Below are 27,714 nucleotides of genomic sequence, written 5' to 3'. Positions count from 1 at the left end.
AGGAAGCTTTTATTCAGAACGTTTTGTGGAAAAGTAGACAGATCATTTTCAGGTTCATCTAAACAAATTTCGACCATCGCTAATCCTGCTAATATTGTATTATCTGATCATAAAGCTTTTATTACGCTAAGCACACTCGTTTGGCGTGTGAATTATTGACTGGTTTTGCTGGAATGTAACTGCAAATTTACTGTATTTGCTTTCTCGGAAAATGTACTCCATAATTTAGAACAATCATTATTGTCCTTTCTATTATAGATTTCAAAACAGAAAACTCGTTATATTTCATTACCATCAAAACTAATTTGAATTTTCATCCTCGCATGATGTGAAATTATTTCATGAAAACAATGTTTACGGTGGCTCAGTACTAGAGTTCGTAGATCTGGTTCGTGGAATCCCTTGTTCCATTTCCACGCAAGTAAGTTTTTGATGGTCAAGATCGTGTTCATGGGGTTTCTCGGGATACTCCCGTTACCCCCTGCATTGTAATTCCGCCAATTCTTCCATTATCTTTCACTTGCCGTAATCATCCGTCTCTCTTAGCCTAATGGGTATAATCGTAAGAGGTTAAGCTCAAAGATTTTAATTTCAAACCGAATTCCTTCATGTGATGTAGACATCACACATTATTATTATTATTATTATTATTTTCAAAAGTCAAAAAGAGAGAATATTACCAACTTCATTCGGATCACATACTCACATTGTATTGTTTCTGACTGTTCAGGCCGTAAAATGAAATGAAAGGGCCTAGTTTTACATCCCACGATTATGACCTGTAGGGTATGGTAGACGGATTATTAATGAAAATGAAATGAAATCTTTAAGTTTTACGTCCCACGCTTATGCCGGTTAGGCTAAAGGAGACGGTGATGATGAGAAATGAATGAAAATGGTGGAATGAAGGAAATGGGAGGAAACGGGAGAACACTGAGAAAACCCACGAGCACGGTGTTTGTCCACCACAAAGTCCACTTCCTGGAACTGGAATCGAACCAGAGACCCCAAGCACCGGAGGTGAACGCTCTACCACTGAGCCACCCCCCCCCCCAAGGATTATTAATGAAAGTGAATGAATATGAAAGAAGTGTTTTAGTGTTATCTACGGCTCAGTCACCACGGTCTAACCGACAAGTGAGCCGAGCCAACAGCACACTCAACGGAGTCGGCTTTTGCCCTCGTCTCAGTTGGGCCGAATCGACGGCTCACCCCAACTGAGCTGATGGCTCATTCCAATCGAGCCGGCTCGAGCTGTTGGCTCAGTTGAACCGAGCCGGTTGCATTGACTAGTTGAGATACGGAGAAAACGGATGAACTCAAGAGAACCATTCAGATACGATGCTTTTCATCACTCTTACATGGCCTGGGATCAAACCACGAGCCCCTCGCACTAGAGGTAGGCGCTTTATCACTGAACCAATGTACCCCTATCGATGCTGCAGTTTACGTTCCTTTATTCAAGTGCTAACATCATTGACAAGCCAGATTCACGACTGTGATTTAGATAGTCTGAAATGTTTAATGAATGAAAATATGTTAAAATAAACTTGAAACTTACCATGGGAAAATAGAAGGGAATAGAAGAATACCTTGCGTAATATGTTGGCTAATTCTTAAAGAAAATAATTAAATAAAAGTAGTAAATAGGATGTTTGCATGTACATATGGTGTAATACTGTATGTGGAGTCGAGAGTTGGCTTGTGATGTAACGATATCCATCATTATATAAGAATTCTGCCGTTATTGGCAGGTCATTTGCTGCAACTAAGGAGCTTCCATGCTCGATGGTCTTTCGCTATCCTCTTCGGCTTCACGTACGGTTTCTCTGTTTTGATGTCATCCGTTAATTGTAGTCTCCTTCGCCCTCTCCTTCTACCACTATACACTCTAGCACGTCCCTTATGATACAGTTCATTCTTAGCCAATGTCCCAAACAGTTTCGCTTCCTTTTCTTAATAATATCTAAAATTGTTCTTTTCTCCCCCACTATTCCTAATACCTTCTCATTCATTTTCCTCTCGACCCAGCTAATTCTCTCCATTGTTCTCCACATGCACATTTCGAAAACTTCCAGTCGTTTTTCATCATTTTTGCGTAATGTCCATGTTTCTGATATTAGCTATTGTTCAAGAATAAATACACAGTGGCTCGATGTTTGCTACCAGGGGTCGCTGGTTTCCATTCCATGTGGTTTGTAGTGGATAACATCTCGTTCATGAATTTTTCTTAAGATTCTCCCGTATTCTCATTCCATCAGTTTCTTGTATCATAATTCGCTTTCATCTCTTTTAGCCTACAGAGTACACCGCGGGACATTAAACAATTGGAGAAATATTTTTTTGCTTTGCTTCTTTATAATATCTATATTTTCAAAGGATATAGTGTATATTTATGTAGTATATTTATGTATATTTAGTGTATATTTATGTAGTAATTCTAAATTTTTTGTGATGAGAAAGTTCAGTTTTAATCTGTTGTAAATAGACCTCGAATAGCGCGGTTTTCCATAGCTCAGATGTTTTTGTAATCAGTGACCGCGTTATAGAAGACACATATATATATATATATATGCGGATCCAGTATATGATCAAGGGAGAGGCTAAACGATAGTTTGCAGCTTTATCGAGTGTAAAGCAGGATTAAAACCCATTTTATCCAGTGTATAACTGACTGTCAAGGGGGGTATAGCCGCCCTTGGATCCGAGCATATATATATATAGGTATAATTAGCGTAATTAAAATGCATAACAATATACACTTTACGCGTAGTATGTAATCTTCGAAGTCAAACGTATATCGTAGTACAGAAAGGAGGAAAACTTCCACCGATATATATATACATTATATTTCTTCAACATTTTAACATTAATAGATAAGGTTGTGTGCTATTTGCTTCAGTTCGTCATTGATATGAGTTATCAAGAAATAAATTCCACGAGTATTCCTTGTAGCCTTTTTTCCTCCGTACATTATTTGTACCCGAGGTTCTTGACCCGGCACGACCTTCCCGTCTGGGTCGATCGTACCAAAGCGTGGAACACATCAAGCGACTGAAAATCGTTTTTTTGCTCGGGTTAGAAAAGGTCTTCGTTGATTGCAGTCTTATCCAGATTCGTACACTGTATGACCCTCAAAATAACATTAAATGAGACAAATATTATGTATTATTTACTAACTATACGTATATAGGATTTTATTCTCCGTTATAGCTATATTATGCAAAATCTCATCGTCGGCAACCCTTTAAAATTGTGCTAATGGCCTCATTAGAATTATGGCGCGTGACAGTTTCTCAAACTGTGTTGCTTGAAACCTCACTTCTACGAAACGACCTAATGAACTTTGTATTCTGTTTTGCTTTCTTGATAAGTAGAGCTAATTTTTGCTTGAAATCACGGTCTTAATTAAAAAAAAAAAAAAAAAAAAAAGTGTTGTTATTCTTTAGATAGTAGGATTGTAGTAAATATAGGAACTTCCTTTTGTACTGCAGTGCAGAGAGCACTTTTAATATTCTTATTTGATTTGATTTAATTTTCAGTTTAGCACCCCTTTCAGCAGCGAGGCTATATGGGACGTGGACCTACAGCTGAACGTAGGATGCGAATCACATGAGCTCTCGCCAGGAATCGAACCCGAGTCTCCCACGCCAATGCCCAGGGCCGGATTTAGCATTTTGGCGCCCCTAGGCCCAATAATTTTTTCCGCCCCCTAGTCTGGTTAAAGTTACTTTCCTAAAAACCTTTATTAAAAAATTACAGCCAGTTCTCCCGTGTTTGAGATCAATGTTGTAACGAAGTTGATGCATAATGTTGAAACATAGTTTAACTTTACCAACAATTATTTGTTCCAATGTACTTCAAAATCAGAATGCTTTATTACCCTGATTTTTTAAAAATCAATTCAAAAAAATAAGTTATGGCTATTTATTTTTATTTCTAGATATTTTTAATTTTTTTCTCTCGGCCGTGCGCCCCCTGGGAGCTTGCGCCCATAGGCCCGGGCCTATTGGGAAATCCGGCCCTGCCAATGCCACATACGCTAACCGCTTAGCCCCGAGAGAGCTCTAATACCCTTATTATAAAAGGATAATGTCTCAGTCATTGAGTACCGCTAGTTTCTAATAATTAGAAGTGATCAGAAAGTAAGGTTGCAGTGAAACTTACATATATTATTACATACAACCAACATGCATTAGGTTATTTTTCGACAGTCTCCACATCGGGTGATGCATTTTTCGCATCATGGGAAGTGCTTCCTGGTAAAAATTCTATCCTATCAGGAACGAAGTGTGTTTCACCTCTTCATCTGAAGCGAAGCGACGCACAGTGGTCGTAAACTGAAAAAAAAGGTCAAAATTCGATTTTGCCAACTTCCTTGCCTATGAAATTGGTATTGATATTTGATTATAAGTATCTCTTCTGCTTCCAAACCCGGAGTTTCAGGACATAGAAATATTTTCGCTGTCCATGAAATGCATGTAAACATGAACAAATAAAAAATGCTGAATCATCAGTAAAAAATGAACCGAACAATATATGTTTTAACCATTTATATCGTGTCTGAGGTCGACGAAAGCGGTTAGATAGTACATTTTACTCAAATACTGTGTGTTTAGTGAAGAGTTTTATTTGTTATCCATTGTCGTATAATTTATATGATAGATTTGTTACTGTTACCGAAAAATGATATATACGCTGATGTTAGTAGCTCTGCAGTCTAAGCTTATCCTTGCTTATCTGCCAAATAAGGTTTATTGAGTTGACCATGAGTAGTACAAAGATTGAGCTTAGGAAGTTGCTGTAGCCAAGTGCAGCTGAAGGATCCCCTGTCTGAACCTTACAAAGGGAAAAGGCATATTGTCTTGTACGTAATTTGGATTGCCCTTCGTTCCTGAATCAAAGTTGTAGTGAAAACCTCATACATGTTGCAGTGATAAACTATCAGTCATGTGAAGCTGTTGTATATTACACGTCAGTGTAGTAGTATATAAGATGATTCTATACTGAATCTTTTAATCTTACCGAAACAACGTAATCCTGAACTAAATTACATTCCAGTACGTATTAGTGTTTCTTCGAAGATGGCGCGAGTGCAAAACCGCGAACTTGAATTGTGTATCCTAAGGCCAAACACACATTTGTTTTACACTTTTTTTAAAAAAAAAAATAATTTCATACAATTAGAAGGAGAGCACATTGAACCTGTAACTGCTTCTTGAGTGAATATTAACTTCGTACTGGCTAGCGATGTCCAATTCACATAAAGCGTCAACATGTTATGTTTTCAATTTATAAACTGTATGTGTGATTCACGATGGGATTTCAAGATGACAGCTTTCATTGTTTTGTGTCCTCCCCAATTCCTCCTCACATTTATTATCCCCTACATTGTTTCTTTGGTTATATTTTGCAGTATTTGATATTTATGCGAGGGGTTTCCACCTTTTTGAACCGCCCTGTACAGTATATATAACTGCAGTATTGCAACAGGGGCTCTTCGGATCACCTTCGCAGTAGTTGCAATCGATTTAGAAAGGACGATTGCATATAGAACGATAGACGTACGTCAACTTCCATTGTTTGGGAATAAACTATTTTTGTCCGCTTTTTCCAAGTTATCGACCACTGTGCAACGGTCTCCTAGATGGCTCCTTCAAGTGCGATATTCCCAATTCTGCCATCAAATGCAGTCCTCCTGTTGTCTTGAATCAACTCCTTCACATGAGGTTTGTTCAAATCTGTTGATGCCGTGCGGGGTTGCCCACTGTGTTCCTCTCGATGACGTTTCCTCTACCAGCCGCAACTTTCGACACCATTCTGCGACATGCTGACGAGACATTACACATCCCCCGTAAATCTCCCTCGTAATACTAGAAGTTCCTATGTGTGCTGCATGACGTCAATAGATGGCACTGGCATCTAGGAAATTTACAGGTTTAAAACTATTGTGACGATTTAATTGCAGCTTGAAAACCGCATTTTTTGAATTTAACTAAAGCCTGTGACAAACATCTTGGCATTTCAGCTAAACGAATAAAACGCAAGCTCTGAGGCGACGTTGCCAAGTAGTATAGGGGTGTGGCTATGGCTTGGCTAAGCAGACGAACTACAGCGCGATCAGGTGGCAGGAATAGACTGAAGTGAATGTGTACAAAATGAACGTGGCAATACCGCAGGCTTCTCATTTGCTAGCAGCCTTTAAAGGGAACTTGGAGCGCCGCCTTCAAATGCCAAGATGTTTGTCATGCCGTTTTATTTCCAAATGGATAATGATGAACGAACATGCTTTGGTATTTACTAACGTAAGAAAAGGACTGTATAGCATCAATATTTGTATGCTCGTAAGTTTGTTTACAAAGTTTAAAATAATAATAAATAAATTTAAACAATTACATTTAATTAAGGATAGTTTTAACCCCTAGTGTGCAGCAAGCTGAAGACTTGGGGGGAATAATTGATTTTTTTTTTTTTTTAAGTACATTTCAGTTAAGTGAAAATTGTAACCAAGTTTAATCCACATAAGAATTTCGTTTTTTCAGTGCGTAAGTCTAGCAGAATGATTTGTTTGCGTGTTTCAGGGAGATTTGGACCTAGGTTCGACTCTCTCTGTGTGTGTGTGTGTGTATGTGGTCGTACAGTCTTCTAGTTGATAACCAGTTAAGGAGCCAATTAAAGTAGCAGTCTGCGGGTCTAAAATCTACGTTAAAGTCGATGCACTGAGTACACATTACCTTGTTAAACATATACCAACTCGGTGTTTAAGAGCTTCATATGGGCTGAAAAGGCCACGTGTTTATTTATGTAGTGTTTTCAAGTAAGTCTTTTATGGATATGCCTTTCAGGCTAAAAGAAACGGATGATGAATGAAAACCAATAACATATCTGTATCCAAGTTTTTTCCTCTTCAGAGACACTTCTCCGATTTTCATATAAAAGATTTGGTGTAACGAAAATGTGTGGAAACGGGAAACCCCGAGAAAACACACAGATACGAAGTTGTTAACCTCAAATTTTTCTTGGTCTGGGACCGAACGAGGCATCCCTCACACCGAGTGTGAGAGCTCTACCACAAAGCCACTACGTACCCCAGATATATCTTGTCAAGTCTTACCAGTGTTATTTTGAAATATTTTTACTCTTCAGCATGAAGTTGAAGTTCTATTAATGTCTCCATGATTTTGGACAATCCTTCAGAATATTGGATGAGCGTGAGTCATGTCAGTGGAAGATACACAAATATTGTATATTTTTTTAATAAAATGTTAGGTATTTATTATATATGTAATAATAGCATCGAGTAGCAAATCTAATTGTATACACTCCCCATCAATGAGGAATGCATGATTTTGTAGGTATTGAGAGAGGTACCAGGGCTAATAAAGATTAATTAAGCAAATAAACTATTTACTCTTTCTGTTCGAACAGATATTTTAAAAATACCAATAAGCGTTGAAAAATACGATAAGGTTCTCGAAATTGAAATTAAATTTTTAGCTTAACGTCCTACTCTTATGCCCTTTAGACTAAAAGAGGAGGATCGTGAGTAAAAGTGAATGATTTTGGAACATTTAATGGAATAAGAATGTGGGAGGAAACGAGAGCCTCGAGGAAACTTCAAAGACATAATATTGACTACCAGAAACTTACTTGGTCCGGGATTGAACCAGGGTCCCCTCTTAACAGAAGTGAACCTTTACCCTTGAACCATTGAAATGTAAAGCATTTGGAATTTGGATCTTCCCCCTCCGAAATAAATTCCTGCTATGTAGCCTATCCGGCATATAGATACATTTTCCGAGAGGCAACATTACTTTCTCTGCATCTTTTTAAGATGAGACAGTCTTAACGCGTGTCTTGTATTGAACCCTAATAACAGGCTTAATAACACTCTGCTTATTAAGGTGAAACTAGTATTTAAAATGTTCCTTCCCATCAAACCTTTCATCTTAAATACTTTCCAGCTTATATCAAAGTTCGTGAAACTTACAGAAATCGAAAATTCCATGATAGACCATCGAAAACAGTTAATATAAATTTTAATTGTGGTAATTTTATACAATAGTTGAATGTTCGCTTATAAATAAATCAGTATTTGTTCCTATATATAATTAGTTGTAATCTCTGTTGTGCAGTTCAACATGTTAGATTAAGAGATGGCACGCCTATTTTTGTGCTGTTGAGTACCACTTGCAGATAGAGCTACGCCCCCTAATATCTGAAGGTCACCAAATATAAATCACATCTAGGCCCTGGTGGATGGAAATGCGAGTATATTATATTGGTGATTTAGTATGTATATACTGCTTGTGTTCTAATGTAATGTTTGCAAACCAGCATGACTCTGTGCTGTGGGAGGTGGTGCAGATGTACAGCAGGTGAATCAAAGGTGAGAAGTTGTTTTGTAATATAATGGGATGTCCTCTTTATTAAAACGATACATTGTTTATATATATAATAAAATGCGCCGTACAGTTGTCATAAACTGTGTAGGGTATTATTTTGTTGTCAAGTGTGAATTTATGTCCATGTTGCATGATTTCAAAAATATTTCAGGATATATTTTCCTTTGCTTGAATTGTGTTCATGGGATCTTTTGTATGAAGTCATATCTATATTACTACGTATTATGGCTTCAGAATAATTAGTCAACAAATTTTATCACGTAAGTTTTTTTGGTTGTATTAAGAGAATGTTTTGAATTTATTTCTTGTTCGTGATGTGGGCTTCTATTACTCAGTCGTTTTGTTTTTGAAGCAGTTGTTGAACGCAGATATAGAGAAAAAGAAAGCAAGGATGAGAGTGCTTTGCAGTCATAACTACATTTTGTTTCAGAATTTCGTATTTTTTAACTGTTGAGTGCCTTCGCCATTTTAGATTTTTAGCCCATTGACTTACGTAGAGAGGTATTCTCCTGTTTTCTTTGAAATGAACTGGTCTTGATGGTCTCATTTTACTGTTTTCTTTGAAATAAACTGGGGTTTAAAGGTCTCATTGTCTTGTTTCCTTTTAAATGAACTGGAGTTTTAATGGTTTCATTTTACTGTTTTCTTTGAAATGAATGGACTTCTAATGGTCTCATTTTACTATTTTCTTTGAAATGAACTGGAGTTTTAATGGTCTCATTTTGCTGTTTTCTTTCAAATGAATTGGGGTTTTCAACGGTCTCATTTTGCTGTTTTCTTTCAAATGAATTGGGGTTTTCAACGGTCTCAATTTACTGTTTTCTTTGAAATGGATTGGAGTTTTTAATGGTCTCAATTTACTGTTTTCTTTGAAATGAACGGACTTCTAATGGTCTCATTTTACTATTTTCTTTGAAATGAACTGGAGTTTTAATGGTCTCATTTTGCTGTTTTCTTTCAAATGAATTGGGGTTTTCAACGGTCTCATTTTGCTGTTTTCTTTCAAATGAATTGGGGTTTTCAACGGTCTCAATTTACTGTTTTCTTTGAAATGGGTTGGAGTTTTTAATGGTCTCAATTTACAGTTATCTTTAAAATGAACGGACTTCTAATGGTCTCATTTTAAAATTAGTACAATACACATTGGGCCGCGGAGAACTTGCATTTGAATCAACTTTACACGAATCCCGAGGGGACACTTCGCAAATGTACCTTGTAAGTGGCGAAGGAAAGTAAAATTGACTGTGATGCCGAAATATTCCTGTGAACTTCTCGTGACGGAACTCAACTTCGAAGAAAGAAAGAAAGAAAGAAAAAAAAAAGCTAAAAGCTAAAGAAAGAAAATTAATGAACCAATTATTATCTACTTGAATTAGTACGTTTCTTTCCTTAGCTCGTAGCTATAAAATTATAATTTTTACTTCTGTGACATCCCTATTGAACCACCACTGAAAGAAAGAATTGTTCTTTACGTATATTTATACTCAGCATTTTGCAGCCGAAATTACTTACACGTTCTGAGAATACCTTTTGCTGTGAAGTGCCATTTTTACTACATGCTACAAAACTGCCTGTTACTAGTTGAAGCTTGTTTTTAGTTAGTAGTGTATGATTTCAGTAACTACGGAACATTAAAATTGGAAGACCTGACTGACAATAAGTAACCACCAATGACATAAAGTATTTTATGTTTTGAATATGGTACACCAACTTGGAAGAAACGAACTGTTCTGGCACAGTTCATAGGTTACCTTCCATTTCTTTATACCACAAATACAAGCTCACTTTTATTCTTAATAAATGGATGTTTAAATTGATAAACTGGGGAATTTCAATGAGATACAGTATAGCTAGCCAGATCATTTTAATGTAGGTTGTATCTATTGAACTAATAATATCGAAACTCCTACCGGGTCATTTTGTGAGTAGTTCATCGTTTGTAATCGGACAAGCAAAAAAGCAATGACGTTTAAATTTTGCACATTAATCAATGGATGTTTATGATTACAATGTTCATAAATAAAAACGTTTTTGATCAAGTCCTATGGAATAGTAGACTGAATTGGATTTCGTTGCTGTATGCAGGCAACCGTGCGATGCAGTGGTGTACAGTTAGGTTGCATAACAGTGGAGGAAATTATTATTGATAATAATCTTGCTTATGAATTAGGTAATTGTGCGATTATGATTGAAAATTGTGCGTAAAGTATATTAAGTACATTCGTCATTTCGTTTTATGAAATGGAATGAAATCTTTCAGTTTAAAGTCTCACATTTATGCCCTTTAGGCTAAGGGAGACGATGATTAAAGCAAGTAAATGATTATGGAAGAATTGGTGGAATGAGAGGGGGCAGTGGTAGAGCGCTTACCTCTGGTGTGTGGATCCCTGGTTCGATCCCATCCAAGCAAGTTTATGGTGAACAACATCGTGTTGTTAGGACTTCTCGTGGTACTTCCGTTTCCTTCCATTTTCTCATTCCACCAATTTTCCATCATCATTCATTTGCTTTAATCAACGTCTCCCTTAGCCTAGCAGACATAATCGTGGGACGTCAAATTCAAAGGTTTCATTTCCTTTCAATTGGTGAAATGAGAAAACGGGAGCATCTCGAGAAAACCCAGTGACACGACATGTTTTAAGAATCACATTCTCATTGGGAGTTCTAAGCCATGTGTTATTCTGAAGTCGACATTAACGCTCAGCCCAGTTTTGTATCGCAACTGCTATTATGGAATGTACTAAAAATCATTTTAAATAAGAAGAAGGGAGAGGGGATGTTCAGTAACTTTAACAACAATAGAAAAAGCAACGAGACTCTAAAACTATTAACATTTAAGAGGTGATAAAATTATTAGATTATAGTTAAATTCCCAAAACCTTTTAAAATGGATAGATGACTATCTGTAGAAGAAAATGGAAACGAGTCTAGCATACTGTAAGGGTAGACACAGAAGATACAACAAGGACAAGGACTGGAAAGAAACCTTACAGGAAAAAGAAAGAAAAGAAGTATACACAAAGGAATGGAGGAAAGAAACGAGATAGAACTCCAATATAAGAAGTTAAGAATTAGTTAGATCGAGTCATATATTGGAATCCCTGTGTTCCATTGGGAGTGAAATGATTAACTAAGCCATCAAATACACACTGATGGAAGTCGTTTCTACAAATGGAATGGAAATAAGAGAAGTAAATGTGTAAAGAAAATTAACTTTTCAGTTTTGTTTGTTTGTTTAATTCAAATTCGAGAATCTTGCCTGGAATGGTTATGTGCCGTGTTATTTTTTATTTTTAATTTTTATTTTATTTATTTATTTGCAGGTGATAACATCGAAACCTATTAATGGATTGACTGGAAAGAAGGTATCGAGTGCTGCGTCTATATGTGAAGATTCCTTGGTAAGTACTATGCCCATACGATCCTGAAACTACTCAGTCTTTAATATTATTTGTGTACTTAAAAGTTTGAGATAGCATGTTCAGTGCTTATAAAATCAATAACGACTGGAGATGAAAGGATTATAAATAAAAAGTGAAATACGAAATATCAGAGGAGAATGCATCGAATGGAGCATTCTGCTTTCCTTACAGGACCGTCTATCGTGGACAGGGGTCACATGATAATTTTAAGTGGGAAGGTAGGATGAGGTGAGATTGGAAAATATCAGTGGATCCATCAAATGAAGTGTTCTGCTTACTACACAGGACTTCCTATCGTAGACCTAGGGGACAGGGATTCCACAAAAAATTTAAACAAGTAAATATATATATATATATATATATATATATATATATATATATATATATATTATTATTATTATTATTATTATTATTATTATTATTATTATTATTATTATTACAGCATTGAAATGGGCCTGGAGAAATAAAGAACTTTCGCAGAATGAAGTTTTTAGTGATGTACACTATGAAATGATCGTCGTTTAACTGTTTTGAATACGAAAGCTGTCTAAAAGGTGACGTTTTGAAATTTTTAAAAAAAAAAAAAGTAAGAGAATGAACAAACCAAATCGTATCATATACATTTGAAAGGTACACTTTTAAACTATTTTCTCACGTAATCGCCATGCAAATTGAGGCACTTATTATAACGTGGCACAAATGTTTCAATACCGTCGGGGTAGTAATGCGCCACCTACGATTTCAACCACTTGCTTACAGCAGCATACAGTTCGGCGTCCGTATCCAAGCGTTGTGTATCGAGCTATATCTTCATCGCTGTGAAGATTTGCACAATTTTTGTCGTCGATGTGCCTCACCAGTTCATCCGACACAAGGTTAGGCCTACCACTGCAGTCCTCATCATGAACATTGGAACGATCCTTTTTAAAGTGAATGCACCATTGCCTCACTCGGCTTTCGCTCATTATTCCATGTCCGCACACTTCACACAGTTGACGTTGGATTTCAATTGGCTTGTAGTTTTTTTGCTAACAAAAACTCAATCACAGTAAAGAACGCACCTCAGAAGAGGCGGGATTTTCTATTGCAGCGCACATTATAGCACGTCACAGAAAGTTCAGTAAGAGCGTCACAGTTCTCGCGCCACCACAGCTGGATGCGTACTGAGTATGGCAACGTTCTGACACCAAGATGACGACTCTAGCCTGCACCTGCCGCGATAGGGCAAAACGTCTGGTAGTTTCTGGACAGTCCTCGTGTTATTGATAGTGCAAGGATTCATAATCAAATTGTGATCATTTCGTAAACGATGACACACACGAAAACCTTCTTCCTACAGACGTTTGATTTCTTTCATCTTTTCAATGATATATCAAATTACATATCGTGCCTTTATAATATAGTACTGTTCTTTTCATTATCGTGTTAGCTTGATACGGGAAATAATAAATTGAATAAATACTATATTTTAAGAGGTCTAAGTGTAGGGAGATCACGCCATCCTCGTTAGAATGAGAACTACGCGCTCAAAAATACCTCTCGGTGGGCCGAGAAGAAAATAGGAGTATAATATAAAGTTTATTTTTTATTTTTTCATACAGAAGAGAGTAATAATATCCTGATTGAATTCATTTGACAGAGACTATGCGAACTTTCGTTATTACGGTGATGAATATTCAGGTTTCTAGAACCATATTGGAAGATGTAAAACCAAACCTTGAGGAAAAGAGTTCTTTTAACGTACCAAACAAAGATGTACGTAATAAACTACTTCAATATAGGAATTAAGAATTGGCCAACTTCCGTTTATTATTTTCCGTGGGACTACTCTTGTTATCCTTTTCGATTGAACAGTAGTTTAAAAAAGAAAGCATTCAAATGAATTGCATATTACACATTATAGTTATGAATCTCAAACATATATAAATTATGCAATGTCTTCTTTGTGTGGCCCTGCGTAGCGTACTCGCTAACACTCGAGCTATCGGTGCGAGCGGTCCCTGGTTCGATTCCCGGTGGGGCACAGTCGAAAAAGTGTAAAACGCTTTTTCAGGCCAGCCACCCTGAATGAGGTTTTCCTCGTTCACACCGGGCAAATGCCGGGGTGGTACCTAATTTATGTCTCAGGCTCCTTCCTTCCCTTTTCTCGGATAATGTGCTCGCCATAGATGCCGAAAGCCCAGAAATCTAAATTCTAAAATTCTCTTCTTCTTTGTCTCCACCTTTTTTCATGTTTATGCGGGACATCAGTTTTGTATATACATTTACAAAAGGAGACGAGATGAGGAAAGCTTTTCGAGACTATACGAGAAAGGATTCTTTGAGACGAAACTTCTACAAAATTTACAGACGAGGCAATGTAACGTATGATCCGTAAAATATTCTAATAAAACTGATTTCTACTTGAGATCCCTCACCCCCCCTCCCCGTAGAAGTAGAATTAATCTGATACAAATGATGTGCACAAAAAACGGTTTTTCGGTTTTTAGTTTTTTAGAAAAACCGAAACAGGTTGTAGAAAATTATCAAAAAACTGATTTTTCAAAACAACTTCGGTTTTCTATCAAACCGGTTTGGGTGAAAAACCGAGAATGTAAAACACGACATCGTTCGAGAAAAGAGCTGTTTAGCTGATGAAGTACGTTGCATGTCTTAAATCAGAAAAGAAAGTTTTTGTTTTGTTATAGATTTTTTTTTAAGAACTTATGCGGAAAAGAAAGTAGTACAGTTATAACTTTGTGCATGTCAGTTGATTTTCTTGACAACTTCTATTCATTTTGTCGGTATTTTTTCAATGGACACTAACCTTTTTCTTTCGCTAGGCAAACACCGTAATCTTCGCATACGTTTTAGAAACGGTAAAGTACAACAAAGACGATTCCAAGCATGTGTAGTACACGTAGCGTTCTTTGACATATCATTATTTTAAATTTGCATGTTTGCAAAAGTTTCGGAACTCGCATATTGCGTGTTGAGCAAAAGGGAAAATCTATATTACTGTCGTCTGAGAACCTGGCGGATGGACAAACATGTTGAGTGATAAGCAGTCATAAGCCAATGGGGGCCATTTTTCGTTTAGAGATACAGTGTGTAATTTATAATTGTATTATTACTATTATTTATTAATGAATTAATTAATTCGAATTTGGGAGTTTACATAGCCCTTTTATTTAAAAAGAACACGTTTCAAGTAAAAATGATGGTAGTCCTTCAATACTGAAGCTGAAGAGCGATGTAAGATGGTCATTGTTATTCAATTTTAGGAATAGATTGCAAAACCATGTACTAGAATTGTGTAACAATAAATTAAAACACTTATCTGCAACATTTGAAATTTTGCATTATTTGCTCTGTGCGTGTGTCCGTCCGGGGAACACAAAATCTTGAGAATTGCTCGATGCTGCATTGATGAAGGTAGAAATAAACAATTTCCCGTTTTAACGTTATTCGCTATAGAGTAAAAACGGTACCGTATATACTGTAGATAACTAGAAGTTAAGTAATCAGTTTCCTGCAATCGTTAAGCGTCCTAAGAAGAAATTTCTTCTTCATCCTTAACTCTTAACTAAAACCGGAAGTGATAGAGAATCACTACTGCTTCCGGTTTCATTGTTGTTTTACATAGAGCAGCAAGCTTTTTTTTTTTTTTTTTTTAATTGATGTAGCGTTCTAAGAATAACGCTACTATTTTCTTAACGCTCTGTTGAAACCTGAAATGCCGGAAATCAACTCTTCCGGTTTTAACGTTTATCGGTATAGAATAAAAACAGTCATAGATAGCGAGAAGTGGTTTTCTGTAATTACGTAACTGTCCCAACGATATATGCCATCTCTACACTATTCTCTACTGAAACTAAAAGTTGTCGAAATCTACTATCACTTCCGATTTCAATATTAATTGAAACAATATCACGCCATTAGTAAATCGTGGGTGTTTGAAAAAGAACCATCTAGTTTTAAGTATAAATTTAATTGGGAAATGAATGAAAACTTACATCAATGAGTACATATCATGAAAGAGAATTGCTTCAAGTTTTGTTTAATGTTGGTAGACTTCAACGTGGGATCCATTTGTGGTCCTGCACACGTCGAGACGATATTCCACTTCTCGCCACGTATTCACACACATTTCAGGTGTAACTGTCCCAACCGCCGCGACGATTCTTTCCCGTAAATGATTGATGTCTCTGATCTTTTTACTGTACACAACATTTTTTTATGTGGCCTCAAAAGAAACACGGATCTGTTCAACAACATCTTCAGACGTTCTCGGTCTACGTGGTGATTTTGCTTTTAAAACACTACCGGTTTCCTTGAAAGACTTTAGCCAATGACGAATAGTTTTTGCTGTAGGTGGTTCACCACTATACTGACGTCTAAAATTACGTTGCACTGTTATAACTGACTCAGTTTTCACAGTTAACACACTGCGCTTTCTGTTGCGGAGTACACATTGTTGCTGAGTTGCTAACAGCACTGGTGCCGTCTCATTATCAAGCAGACCTGCCAACGGCAGGGGAGCTAAACTTGGAGAGTTGATGAATCAAACACCACAAACTAGAATAGTGTATGTCACTTCGTACAGATTCTAGGACACATTAAAACTAGGGAGTTCTTTTTCAAACACACTGTATAATAGAAATCGGTTGCCATGGCAACATTTAAGTTCTTGAGTGGAGAATAAGGTGAGTGGAAAATGCATTGTTAAAAGGAAATTGGAGGCGGCATGCAATTTAAACTTATACTGCCATCTCCCGAGTACATCATTGTAGCATTATCTTATATGTTATAAAGGGTGTCCCATAAAGAACACAACTTTTGAAATGCCCGCCATTTCTGTTGTAGTAAGTTGGCAGCACTGAACGTTACACGATTTTTATTTGTTGTCTTTGTGGTTGGCAGTCACAGAACGCCGAATAGCACGTGATCGTCGTCTATTTTCTGCACAGGTAAGAATGGAAACGACATGTTGTCATAGTGAAAGCTTATTACAAATATGGTGAGCGCTCCATTCCTACCTGTAAAGAAAACAGGTGACAATCGTGTAACGTTCAGTGTTGCCAAATTGCTAGAACAGAAATGGAGGGCAATTCAAAAGTTATGTTCTTTATAGAACACCCTTTACGTATGGGTATCTTCGTGTGAATACGAAGCGTAGAGGCTGCGTTGTATTTGTACCATGTATCTCGTAGAAATATAAAGTCGCTTATCTCTTCTTGCGGCGAACTACTCAATTACATTATAGCAACGATTGCATATTTAGTCTTGTAAATAGATAACCTAATGAGAGAATAAAACATGGCAACGCTCGAGAACAGTGAAAATCCACGGATACGCTGTTGATGGTTGGGTTGGATACCCATGGATACGCTGTTGATTGGTTGAATTGAAAACCCGTGGATACGCTGTTGATTGGTTGGATTGAAAACCCGTGGATACGATGTTGATTGGTTGGATTGAAAACTCACGGACACGCTGTTAATTGGTTGAATTTGAAAACTCATGAATATGCAGTTGATTGCTTGGATTTGAAAACCCACAGATGCACAGTTGATTGGTTGAATTGAAAACCTACGGATACGCTGTGACTGGTTGAATTGAAAACCCGTGGATACGCTGTTGATTGGTTGGATTTGAAAACCCACAGATGCACAGTTGATTGGTTGAATTGAAAACCTACGGATACGCTGTGACTGGTTGAATTGAAAACCCGTGGATACGCTGTTGATTGGTTGGATTGAAAACTCACGGATACACTGTTAATTGGTTGAATTTGAAAACTCATGGATATGCAGTTGATTGCTTGGATTTGAAAACCCACAGATGCACAGTTGATTGGTTGAATTGAAAACCTACGGATACGCTGTTGATTGGTTAGATTGAAGTTTAACGTCTGTTTCACTACCAAGGCTCTTTGAAACGTGGAACCCAGTCAACCTAAAGCGTTCAAATTTCAATGTTGTCCCATAGGAAATCGAACCCGCGGGTCCATGCACCAAAGGCAGGCGCACTGGCAACTAGACCAGGAAACAGTGTAGCCTGGGACGTCTCACACCAGTGGTGAGCTCTCTATGACTGAAATACCGTGTCTTCAGTTATTCTTGGACTTTTCATACGTCTTGCTCTACCTTTGGCTCCTTGATTCGTTCCATAAAGTCTAAATATGTTTTTTTGTTTATTATTATTAGTAGTAGTTTGAGTTTCTAGTAAGGTCATTAATGAGGTAACACTTTTTTTCAATTCAATGATAAGCCAATAATGTGTATGTCATTATCCGCCTATTACAGCTGTTATTCCTATTGTAGTTTTTTAATATGCCAAAATTAATGGATTTAATTGGATTGTAATTATTTCACTGTTTAACAGCGTCTGATTGGCCTTGAGTTGAGGCCTGTTGATATTCCTTTGTCCCGCATGGTTTTACGCCAGTGCGTAGCTCGTTTTAACGCTGTATGAAAAAGAAGAAAAAGTTAATACACACAGTATAGTTACAAGGTCAGAGCAAACGGAAACATTATCGTGGGCGTGCCATCGTATCATATGATAGCGAATGTTTTGACGTCACATCCGTTTGTATAGGACTGCATGCTTTGTTGTGTCTTTGATAATGATTTTGTGTTGGAGGGCACTCATCAGTTTGCATTTCCGGTATTAGATGTGACGGTTTTATACGATTTATTTTGATTAATAACGAGGACAATGATCTTTTTTAAACATTGCAATTAACAGTGTTTTAGTATTGATCTTACTAATTCGCGATAGACTTATTAATTAAGTTATTGTCTGCCGTTGCACAGCGGAAAATGTCCATGAATTGGTAATAATTTTTTAATATTAATACGAGTAGTGTTGTGCACTGTAGAACTGAATGATTATTATTAGTAGTAGTAGGTGGAGAATTTCTTCTTGCTTATCTTAGTTTAAGGTTGGTTTAAATGGACAATTTTTGCCGATAGATGGCACTACAGTCTTCGTATCTCTCCCATGTATTTTTTATCTTCCACGAAAATTCACGATTTCTCTTACACATTTCAACCTACAGACTTCAAATTTGTAGAAAAGGAACTTCATAATGTATCGAAGGCAATAATCCGTGCCGATTTTTTATTTAGAATTTTCTTCATTGTTGAAATGGATATCGAAATCTTTAGCAATGAAGCTGTTTCAACAATGAAGAAAATTCTAAATAAAAAATCGGCACGGATTGTTCCCATTAATAGGTTATGAAGTTCCTTCTCTAAAAATTTGAAGTCTCTACGTTGAAATTTGAAAAAGAAATTGTAAATTTTCGTGAAAGGTAAAAAATACATGGGAGAGATAGGAAGACTGCAGTGACATCTATCGGAAAAACTTGTCCCTTTACACTAACCTTAAGATATCCTTTACTGATTTCACTCCTAATCAGTAGAAGTAATGATTTAATCAACTCCCCGTTTTTTTTTTCTTTTGTAGTTAACGCAGGAACAACAAACAATATGAGAATGTACGAAGTGGTCCTTTTTATATGTAACTCACATCATGTAAATCACATGACACATCATGTAAATCACACGTCATGTAAATCACATGACGTAACAGCCCTTGTAGGGCCTAAGCCGCTACATATGTTTGCGACTGGCGGAACTACGTCCAGTTTAGCAACTAACACGTGGTCAGCGCACTGCGTCGCTCTGTCTCTTAATAGACGTATCAAGAGCTTTCTGTACCAACCATTTAAGGTTGGTTTAAAGGGACAGGTTTTGTCGATAGATGGCAGTACAATCTTCGTATCTCTTCCATGTATTTTTTATCTTTCACGAAAATTCACGATTTCTGTTACAAATTTCAACATACATATTTCAAATTTTTAGAAAAGTAACTTCATAATCTATCGAAGGCAATAATCCGTGCCAATTTTTTATTTAGAATTTTCTTCGTGTTGAAATGGATATCTAAACCTTTAACAATGGAACTGTTTCAACAATGAAGAAAATTCTAAATAAAAAATAATCGGAACGGATTGTTCCCTTTAATAGGTTATGAAGTTCCTTCTCTAAAACTTTGAAGTTTCTACGTTGAAATTTGTAAAAGAAATTGTAAATTTTCCTGAAAGGTACAAAATACATGGAACAGATACGAAGATTTTACTGCCATCTATCAGCAAAACCTGTCCCTTTACACTAGCCTTAATACCTGTATGTACTAACCTAAACAAAACTCCTGGCACAATACAGCACTTAGGGGCCATGGCCTGACAAACGATTTGTGGCGTTCCGGCCTTTGGGGTGAAGTTTAGTTAGCATACCCCCCCCCCCTTGCCATTAATGCTGGCTTTCTAAAATGGATTTCACTACTTGTAACTACAAACGGATAAAAATCACGTGTTTCCAGCTCCAGTTGTTGCCATTAAATTGATACGTACCTGTGTATATTAGGATTCCATACTTTTCGTTAATGATCCAGAAGGTAACTCTCGATTATCCGCGATCTTCCTGTCCATTTTTTTTTTTTTTTTTTTTTGCAAACTATTAAAAAAGACTTCAGTCGCAAATAAAGAAGAAATGTTTTAAGACGAGAAAACAAAAGCAGTTGACCGATTTTTTGTGAAAAAGTAAACAAAAAAAAAAAACTATAAATACAGAAACTGCAGTTTATTAAGTCATAACTGTAACATTGTTCAAAACATTTTCGTTTTGATTTATGTTTTTTTTTTCTTTCTTCTGTTTTGTGGACTATGTGCTGTTGCTGCACCATCCAGTTCCACAGATAATCGGGAGGTCACTGTATCTTTGCAATTATGTTTTATCTGCACCGAGTTTCAGTTACTATTAAAATTGCAAGAAACCATCCACTTTACGTTAAAAGCAGACCTTGAAATACGTGAGGAAAATTATTATAATTTGTATAATACTTTAAAGGTAGGTAACAATTTGTCTTTAAACCGGAATTACGAATAAGAACATGAAGCGGTGCTCCCCCTGTTTTCCTGCGGGCGTAGTAAACCCCGCAAATCATCCCACGAACGTAATTGTTGGTAATTGACGACCCGATCTTCACATGCAAGAGAAGAGATTTAACCTTGACTGACGTCATTTAAGATGATAGTTACATTTTAATTAATTTAGTAGGAAATGTTATGGGTTATTGCACGTTTTGCGGTAATAATCATTAATCTAACAAATGTTTTCATTTTCTTTTTTAAATGTAGCCCAAGATGACGTGAAAAAATGAATCGTCCTGCTAGAGTTTTCGCGATTTAATTTGATTCACTTGTTGCGCAAAAGACATCCTGTTTTTTTCATGTTATTCAGTTTAGTTGCTTTTACCCGCATATGCATTATAGCTAAACATTGGATTTCCGTAAATAACAATAGCATAAGTTGATAAGTCAGCTTTTAACTAAGTCATGTACGTCAGAAATGTGTTGCATTAGCCTGTGGTTTGGGTACAAAATCTCGTAACCGAAACCTCACAGCCAGATACTCGCGAACTACAATCACTCCTGACTAAAAGCTATTCGCCCAGAACCTCGCAGAACATCTTCTTTCCCACTGTTTGAAGCACCTCTGGAACTCTGGAACTTTTATATCGTCCAATGCGCTCTGCAAAGTTCTTTTTACAGCCTCTACACCATCAAAACATTTTCCTTTTAGATTTTGTTTAATTCTTGGAAAATGTCATCATGTTGGTCAAAAAATTTGGATCACTTTCAATCTGATTTTTCCAGTCCTGGCTCAAATTCAGACGAATGGTCTGATCCTGTGTGAGCAGGCGAGAAACAAACTTAGCGACAACATGTCTCATTTGCAAAACGTCACGCTGGCACGAGCTCCAACTCACTCCTGCCTGTTTTGAAATATCATCGATCATGAAATGAATATCCTCGCTGATTTTGGGACAGATTTGATCGATGTTTTCGTCGTTTCGAAATGATGAAGAGCACCCAGAACGAGCATGATCTTCAACACTCATCTCATCACACTTAAAGCGCCCAAACCACTCAAAAAATTGTGTACTGTTCCTAGTATCCTTCTTGAAAGCCTGATGAAGCATTTGGTAAGTTTCCGTTTCTGGTTTTCCAAGTAGGAAGCAAACACACTCCTTGTTCCTTTGAATCTGTCATAACGATTTCGCAGGCGGCAAACGAGAACAGTTGAGGAAAACAATAATACGATCAAACGTTAACCTCCTACGCAGACGCCGCTTGGCCAGCTGATCTGGGAAGGTCTCTACTAGACCCACCTAGCAGGAGAACTCTCTACTGCGCCTAGGAACGGCAGCGCTCTTTCAATCCGGTTTCTTTTGCGTCCCCCCTCGTATTAAACGCATCATCCCAGTAGAGCATGGCGTGGTTGAAGAGAGGCCTTGTAAAAATGAATTTCATGAAAAAATGGCAGCTGGCCGCGTGATTCGATCTTGAAAATAGCCCGAATAAAAAGCGAGAATAGAGCAAAATAACTGCGTGTTTTTAGTTTGTATTATCGCGAGTTCGGTTTTCAGTGGTGGCATAGAAGTTTCAGTCTATATTAGAGAGCAACTTAAAATTTACCAAAAAATTATATATATATACACTGGCGTAGATTACCCGTTTCACTGTAATGTAAGAGAATGTAAGAAAGGAAGCGTCTGCTGGAGCAGTTTTAAATTGTGCTTTCACCTGGGCAAAACCGCTTCCGAGACGCTTGCGTTTGTCAAGGAGGCTTACAAAGACAACGCCTTGCCAAGGGCCCAAGTTTTCCGATGGTTTAGTGAGTTCAAGAACGGACGGGAGACCATTGAAGTCATGAAGCGAACAATGGTCGGATCCAGGAGATTTGTCACTTTGGCCATGGTTTTGTCCAAACTAGGGATGGCCAGAACCGGTTTTCGGGTCTGAACGGATCCGGTTCCGGAACCGTTTTTTCGGATGGCCAGAACCGAAACTTTGTGACCATCCCTACGCTAAACCCGAGCTGCTGGCAAGCTGTGAACCGTATGCTAGATGAAATGGTGGAAGCGACAGGCAGGCGCCCAGGCGGCGGCAGCTTGTCTCATTTGGCTAAATAAACTGGGTAACTGGCAAACTCATTGGTTAAACAGGCAAACTGGCCAACTCATTTGGCTAAACACCCACTGGTGGACCAAAATTTCTTTTCTGGGGGCACAAGCGGGTCTGGGCGGAGAAGGCACAAGCGCATAGTCCTCTTTGCATTATTTTTGAAGGTGAACTACATGCCTCCTTTACGGGTCTTTGGGGCTTTCGGATCTAGGCCTGGAACCGGGTTTTCAGATCCAGATCTGGAACCGGTTCTTAAGATCCGGTTCTGGAACCGGGTTTTCGGATCCAGGTCTGGAATCGGTTCCTAAGATCCGGTTCTGGAACCGGGTTTTCGAATCCAGGTCCGAAACCGGTTCCAGAACCGGTTCTGAAAACCGGATCTCCGAGAACCGGTTCCGCCGGAACTAGAACTTTGTGGCCATCCCTAGTCCAAACCACTCATTGAAGGGCGTCGAGAGCAACATTTAATCTCGCTGCTTCAACGAATGCGCCATATTTCGCATGTTCTTTGCCGTGACAAAAACTAAAGAACAGCTTATGCGCCACGCGTGAACCTCACTACGTCAGAGCTCAGAGTCCGGACGCGACTGCTACACTGTCTGGAGCGCCATGCGGCGGCTAGTCTCATTACCCTGTTATATATATATATATATATATATATATATATATATATATATATATATATATATATATATATATATATATATATATATATATATAATATGAACAAAATGAAGAGTGAAATAAGTAAGTGAATAGGTCATTCGTACTCAAATAAATATTTCTTTTAAAAAGAAACATCTTTTGCTCTACACGTTCCATATTCATTGGTGAGAAAAGATCTTAACATTTTAAAAAGACGTTGGAACGTGCTAAACGATTTTACATAATGTGATGGGCGTTTTCCAGCATATATTCATACTAATGATTTAATGCGAATGTTCACAGAATAATTAGTTTACCAGGCTGAGCTCAGCTGGGAATTCAGGACGCAGTAGCTGTTTGGTTTTTAATACGTTAATACAAACTCAGTATTTTGCATTCTTTTTAAGCTATATTTTTTTATGTTTATAAAATTTCTCCTTGGTAATATCATGTTCTGAAACTTCGTGGTGACCAGTGACGTATTAAGGGGGGTGGCTCTCGGGCTCAAGCCCCCCCGAAATAAATATTATAAGCACAACTTCATTAAAATTTTTCGGCACCCAAAGGGAAAAAAAATATAAGTGCTTATTCACATGTGCATAGCCCCCGCTCCTCCGAAACAAAATCCTAAATACGCCACTGGTGGTGACACTTACCTTCTGCTGTAGAATTCTTTTGCTGAACCCATTAAATGGACAGTTATAATGACTAACAGTAGTGGTAAAAATTGTGATGTCATTACATGAAAACAGTTTAAGAAGATCCACTCGTTATATATTAAGCAAGAGGAGAACAAGCAACAGTGTCACAGACACAGCACGTGAAGCAGTTTGGTTTGGTATTTGGTAAACCAAACTGCTTAACAAATTAAATTCTACAAAGTCTAGGAGCACGGTGGCTCAGTGGTAGAGCGCTTACTTTTGAAGCGCGATTTTTTTTTACTTATGTATTGAAAAAAATGACTGATTCAAGAATTCGCATTTGTTCAAGAGTTATCGCATGAAGTAACGGGCGTACAACTAGTCCCAGTAACGTGATTCTCCGATAATAATAATTTAATTCATGCATTGTTTGAATTTAGACGTTCTCAGAAGCAATTCTTTATGATAAGCTGCGTTTATTATCTTATTGCAAAATATTTTGAACACCCATTCCTGTTTTTAGGTGCTACTACGCTACTTGCAAATAATGAAATTTTGATATGCAGTACGGAGCATTTTTAGAAAACAACAAATGATTATTTTATAGTGTGAACTAAATCACCTTTTTTGTTCTGAGAAGAGAGCATCAATCAACAGACAGGACATCTAGTGATAATGATAGAGGAAAAAGTGCTTTTTTTTTTTTTTTTTTTTTTTGCGCAGCAGCTACTAATTTTACCAAAAATGTATTTCTCATCCACTGGATTAGGCTTGCAGACCCCATTCTGAGGGACACTAGATTCAAGTCATTTTACCACAGGTTAAGGTCGTACACTATTGTGCAAAACTTAAGACAAAAGTAAGTTTCGCACACTGTGTCACTCCGAAGTGGCAAAGGTTGGTGAAACTTGAACATATATAGGAAATAGTGCTACCGTATAATACGGAAACAACAAAAAGAAACACGTGATTAGAACAAAATGACACTTTTATACAGACTACAACGTACACTGAAAACACTGCGACTAGTGATCTTCCTCTGACAATACAGAAGAAGTGAAATGGCTCTTAAAAGAGTGTGTCATCATCACCATAGACAGTAATGCATGCTCTGCAGCGTGCTCCCATGCTGCTCAATAAGTTGGTAATGGGTTATTGTAGTATGCGAGTTCCATTACTCCACCAGCGCTGTTGGCAAATGCTGAATGAACCTTGATCAATCTGGACGTGCTGAAAGATGTTTCCCCATATTATCTCAGACATGTTTGATGTGATTCAAGTCGGCGGCACAGTCAGACCAGTCCATTCACCGAATATCCGGTCGTTCCAAGAGCTCCGCCACCTGTGTTGTTTCATGCGGTCGCGTAATTATCATGCAGAAAGAAGTTGGGGCCTACTGCCTCCTGAAAAGATGCAAATTGAGAAAAAGTACCGTGTCACAATAACGTTGACTTGTGAGTGTACCACGTTCAAAAGTTGGGAGGTCGATATGTCCATGCAACTTCCACACAAGAACGCCGGACCACTATAACAATCATGTTCGACAGTGTTGCTTGGTTCATTGCATGTTCCCACCTCTCACCAGATGAGTGTATATCCAGAATCACTACTCACACTGAATCTTCTCTCATCGACCCCATTCCTAATGTTGTTGATATAACCTCAAACTGTTCCACTGGTGTCAACGGAATACAACGTAAGGATTGTCGATGTGCCACTGTAAAGCGTGTTTGGGCCACTTGCAGTCCTCTTAGATGTTTGCAATTGCACCCGCTGTTTGATGACGGTCCCTTCTTGCTTGTTTTAGAATATAGTCGTCCTCTGTTGTAATTGGCCGTAGTCGACCACCACTTCTCCTTCGTATAACATTCTTTGTGCTCCTCATCCACGTAAAACAATGCTGTGGACAATACCAAACTCCTTCACCATAAACGTCACGCTTCGTCCTTCTTCTAGTTTACCGACAGTTCTTCGTGTGAAGTCACCCAAATGATTTTTCCAGACCTTGTTAGTGTGAGTAACCTCAAAAGCTCTACACTATCTCGTCCCTTTCATTCAACTGTTTAGTATTGAAGTAGCACACCCATTCGGCGCTACAGTCACAATGTGCAGCGTTTTCCTCATTTAGTCTCTATCGTGGAGAATTCTTTTCTTGTTTCAAAAAAGGTATCAGCGGAAAGTTTAGCCAGAATATTGAACTTCCTTACATTGAAAATAAATCACTGATATATATATATATATATATTCGCTCCCTTTGAGTCTTCCTGCCCTTCGCGTAGACCCTATGTCTATAAAGGGCATGTACACACGGAAAAGAAAGTATTCTTCAGTTGACAAATTTTCTTTTCCCAATAACTCGGGAACAAATGAATTGATCTAGATCTTTTTGTCGTTATCCTTAGAATAGTTATAATTTGATAACTTGCCAAAAATCGGCACTCTAATAGATTAATTTATTCTTGAGTTGTTAGCAAAAGAAAATTTTGTCAGCTGAAGAATACTTTCTTTCGTGACTGTATAGGTATGTTGAGGAAGTGCGAAAGAAAATTTATTCTCACTTTAGAATGATGTGCTGTGTAGACAGCACAGGCTCAGCAGGTTGTTATTATTAGTGAATTCTATATTGTCATCAACGCTACTAAGATTATAACAACGTACTTACGTACTAACGTACTTAAAATTGTGGCTAAGAGCATTTATTTTAGGGAAAGATGAGTAATGATGATGCTGTAGTACGGGGGAGGGATTTAGATTATCTAGTAGAATCGACCCTGCGTTATGGGAGATTAATAAATTATATGATTGAATGTTTCCAACACACACTATTGTTTGACCTGTATAATCATCACGTTTTCGAAATTAACATACTAATTTACTGATTAGTTCCACGATTAGACATTAGTTCTAACATTTGTGTTGATGTAGAATTACAGTGATTCATTTGGTTCTGATAATCCTTTGATGTGAGATCTTTTTTATTTTTATTTTTTTTCAAAAAAAACCTTTGTGTGCTGTGTTTGGAATAACTTTGTCGTCTTTTGGTATATCCGTCTGTCTTAAGTACGTAATTATAGATGGCGTGACTTTTATAGCACTTGAGTAGGCTTCATTTTTCGTTTGGATTTTCCTCCTGTGTAAGTGATTATTATACCTTCAAGTTCGTAATGCGATGAAAAACCACCTTCAATTACTACCTCCAAGTCTTAACAGTTTTTTTGTTCTTCTCATCTCTTGTTTACTTTGTCGGCCCAGATTGCACCATCATTCAGCGTGGTGGTGTATTCTGTGTGTTGACCAATACTCTTAATATTTTGCGCATAGGAAATGGCGTTACATACAATATGCAGGTCTTTTTTGTGTGTAAGAAAGATTTGCGTTGTATAGTCTAGGGGTTTTCTTTTTTTTCTCTTGAATATTCTACACGCTCTTATTTCATGTTGTACCCAAGTTAGCGGAGTGTGATATTTCATATCAATCGATCAATATTTTCAAATATCGAAATGGCGATTCAATTTTTTTTTTTTTTTATTGATGTTTTTCGATGATGTTGCCCACGAGACGTGATTCGGAGCTAGCTCAACAAG

The 27,714-nt window shown here is 37.4% G+C and overlaps 1 protein-coding gene across 2 annotated transcripts in view; it reads left to right on the top strand.

Moving 5' to 3' along the window:
* The window catches only part of IP3K1 (inositol-trisphosphate 3-kinase-like protein), a 387,738-nt gene that overhangs the window by 79,017 nt on the left and 281,007 nt on the right, over positions 1-27,714 (top strand). For both annotated transcript variants that reach the window (XM_081745265.1, XM_081745266.1), the window contains exon 3: positions 11,729-11,806. In XM_081745265.1, coding sequence (XP_081601391.1) covers positions 11,729-11,806 — 78 coding nt within the window. The remainder of the gene's footprint in view (positions 1-11,728; positions 11,807-27,714) is intronic.

The sequence above is a fragment of the Thermobia domestica genome, chromosome 18 (assembly GCF_964235325.1).
Source record: "Thermobia domestica chromosome 18, izTheDome1.hap1.1, whole genome shotgun sequence".
Lineage (NCBI taxonomy): Eukaryota > Metazoa > Arthropoda > Insecta > Zygentoma > Lepismatidae > Thermobia > Thermobia domestica.
This window is presented reverse-complemented; position numbering and strand designations above follow the sequence as displayed.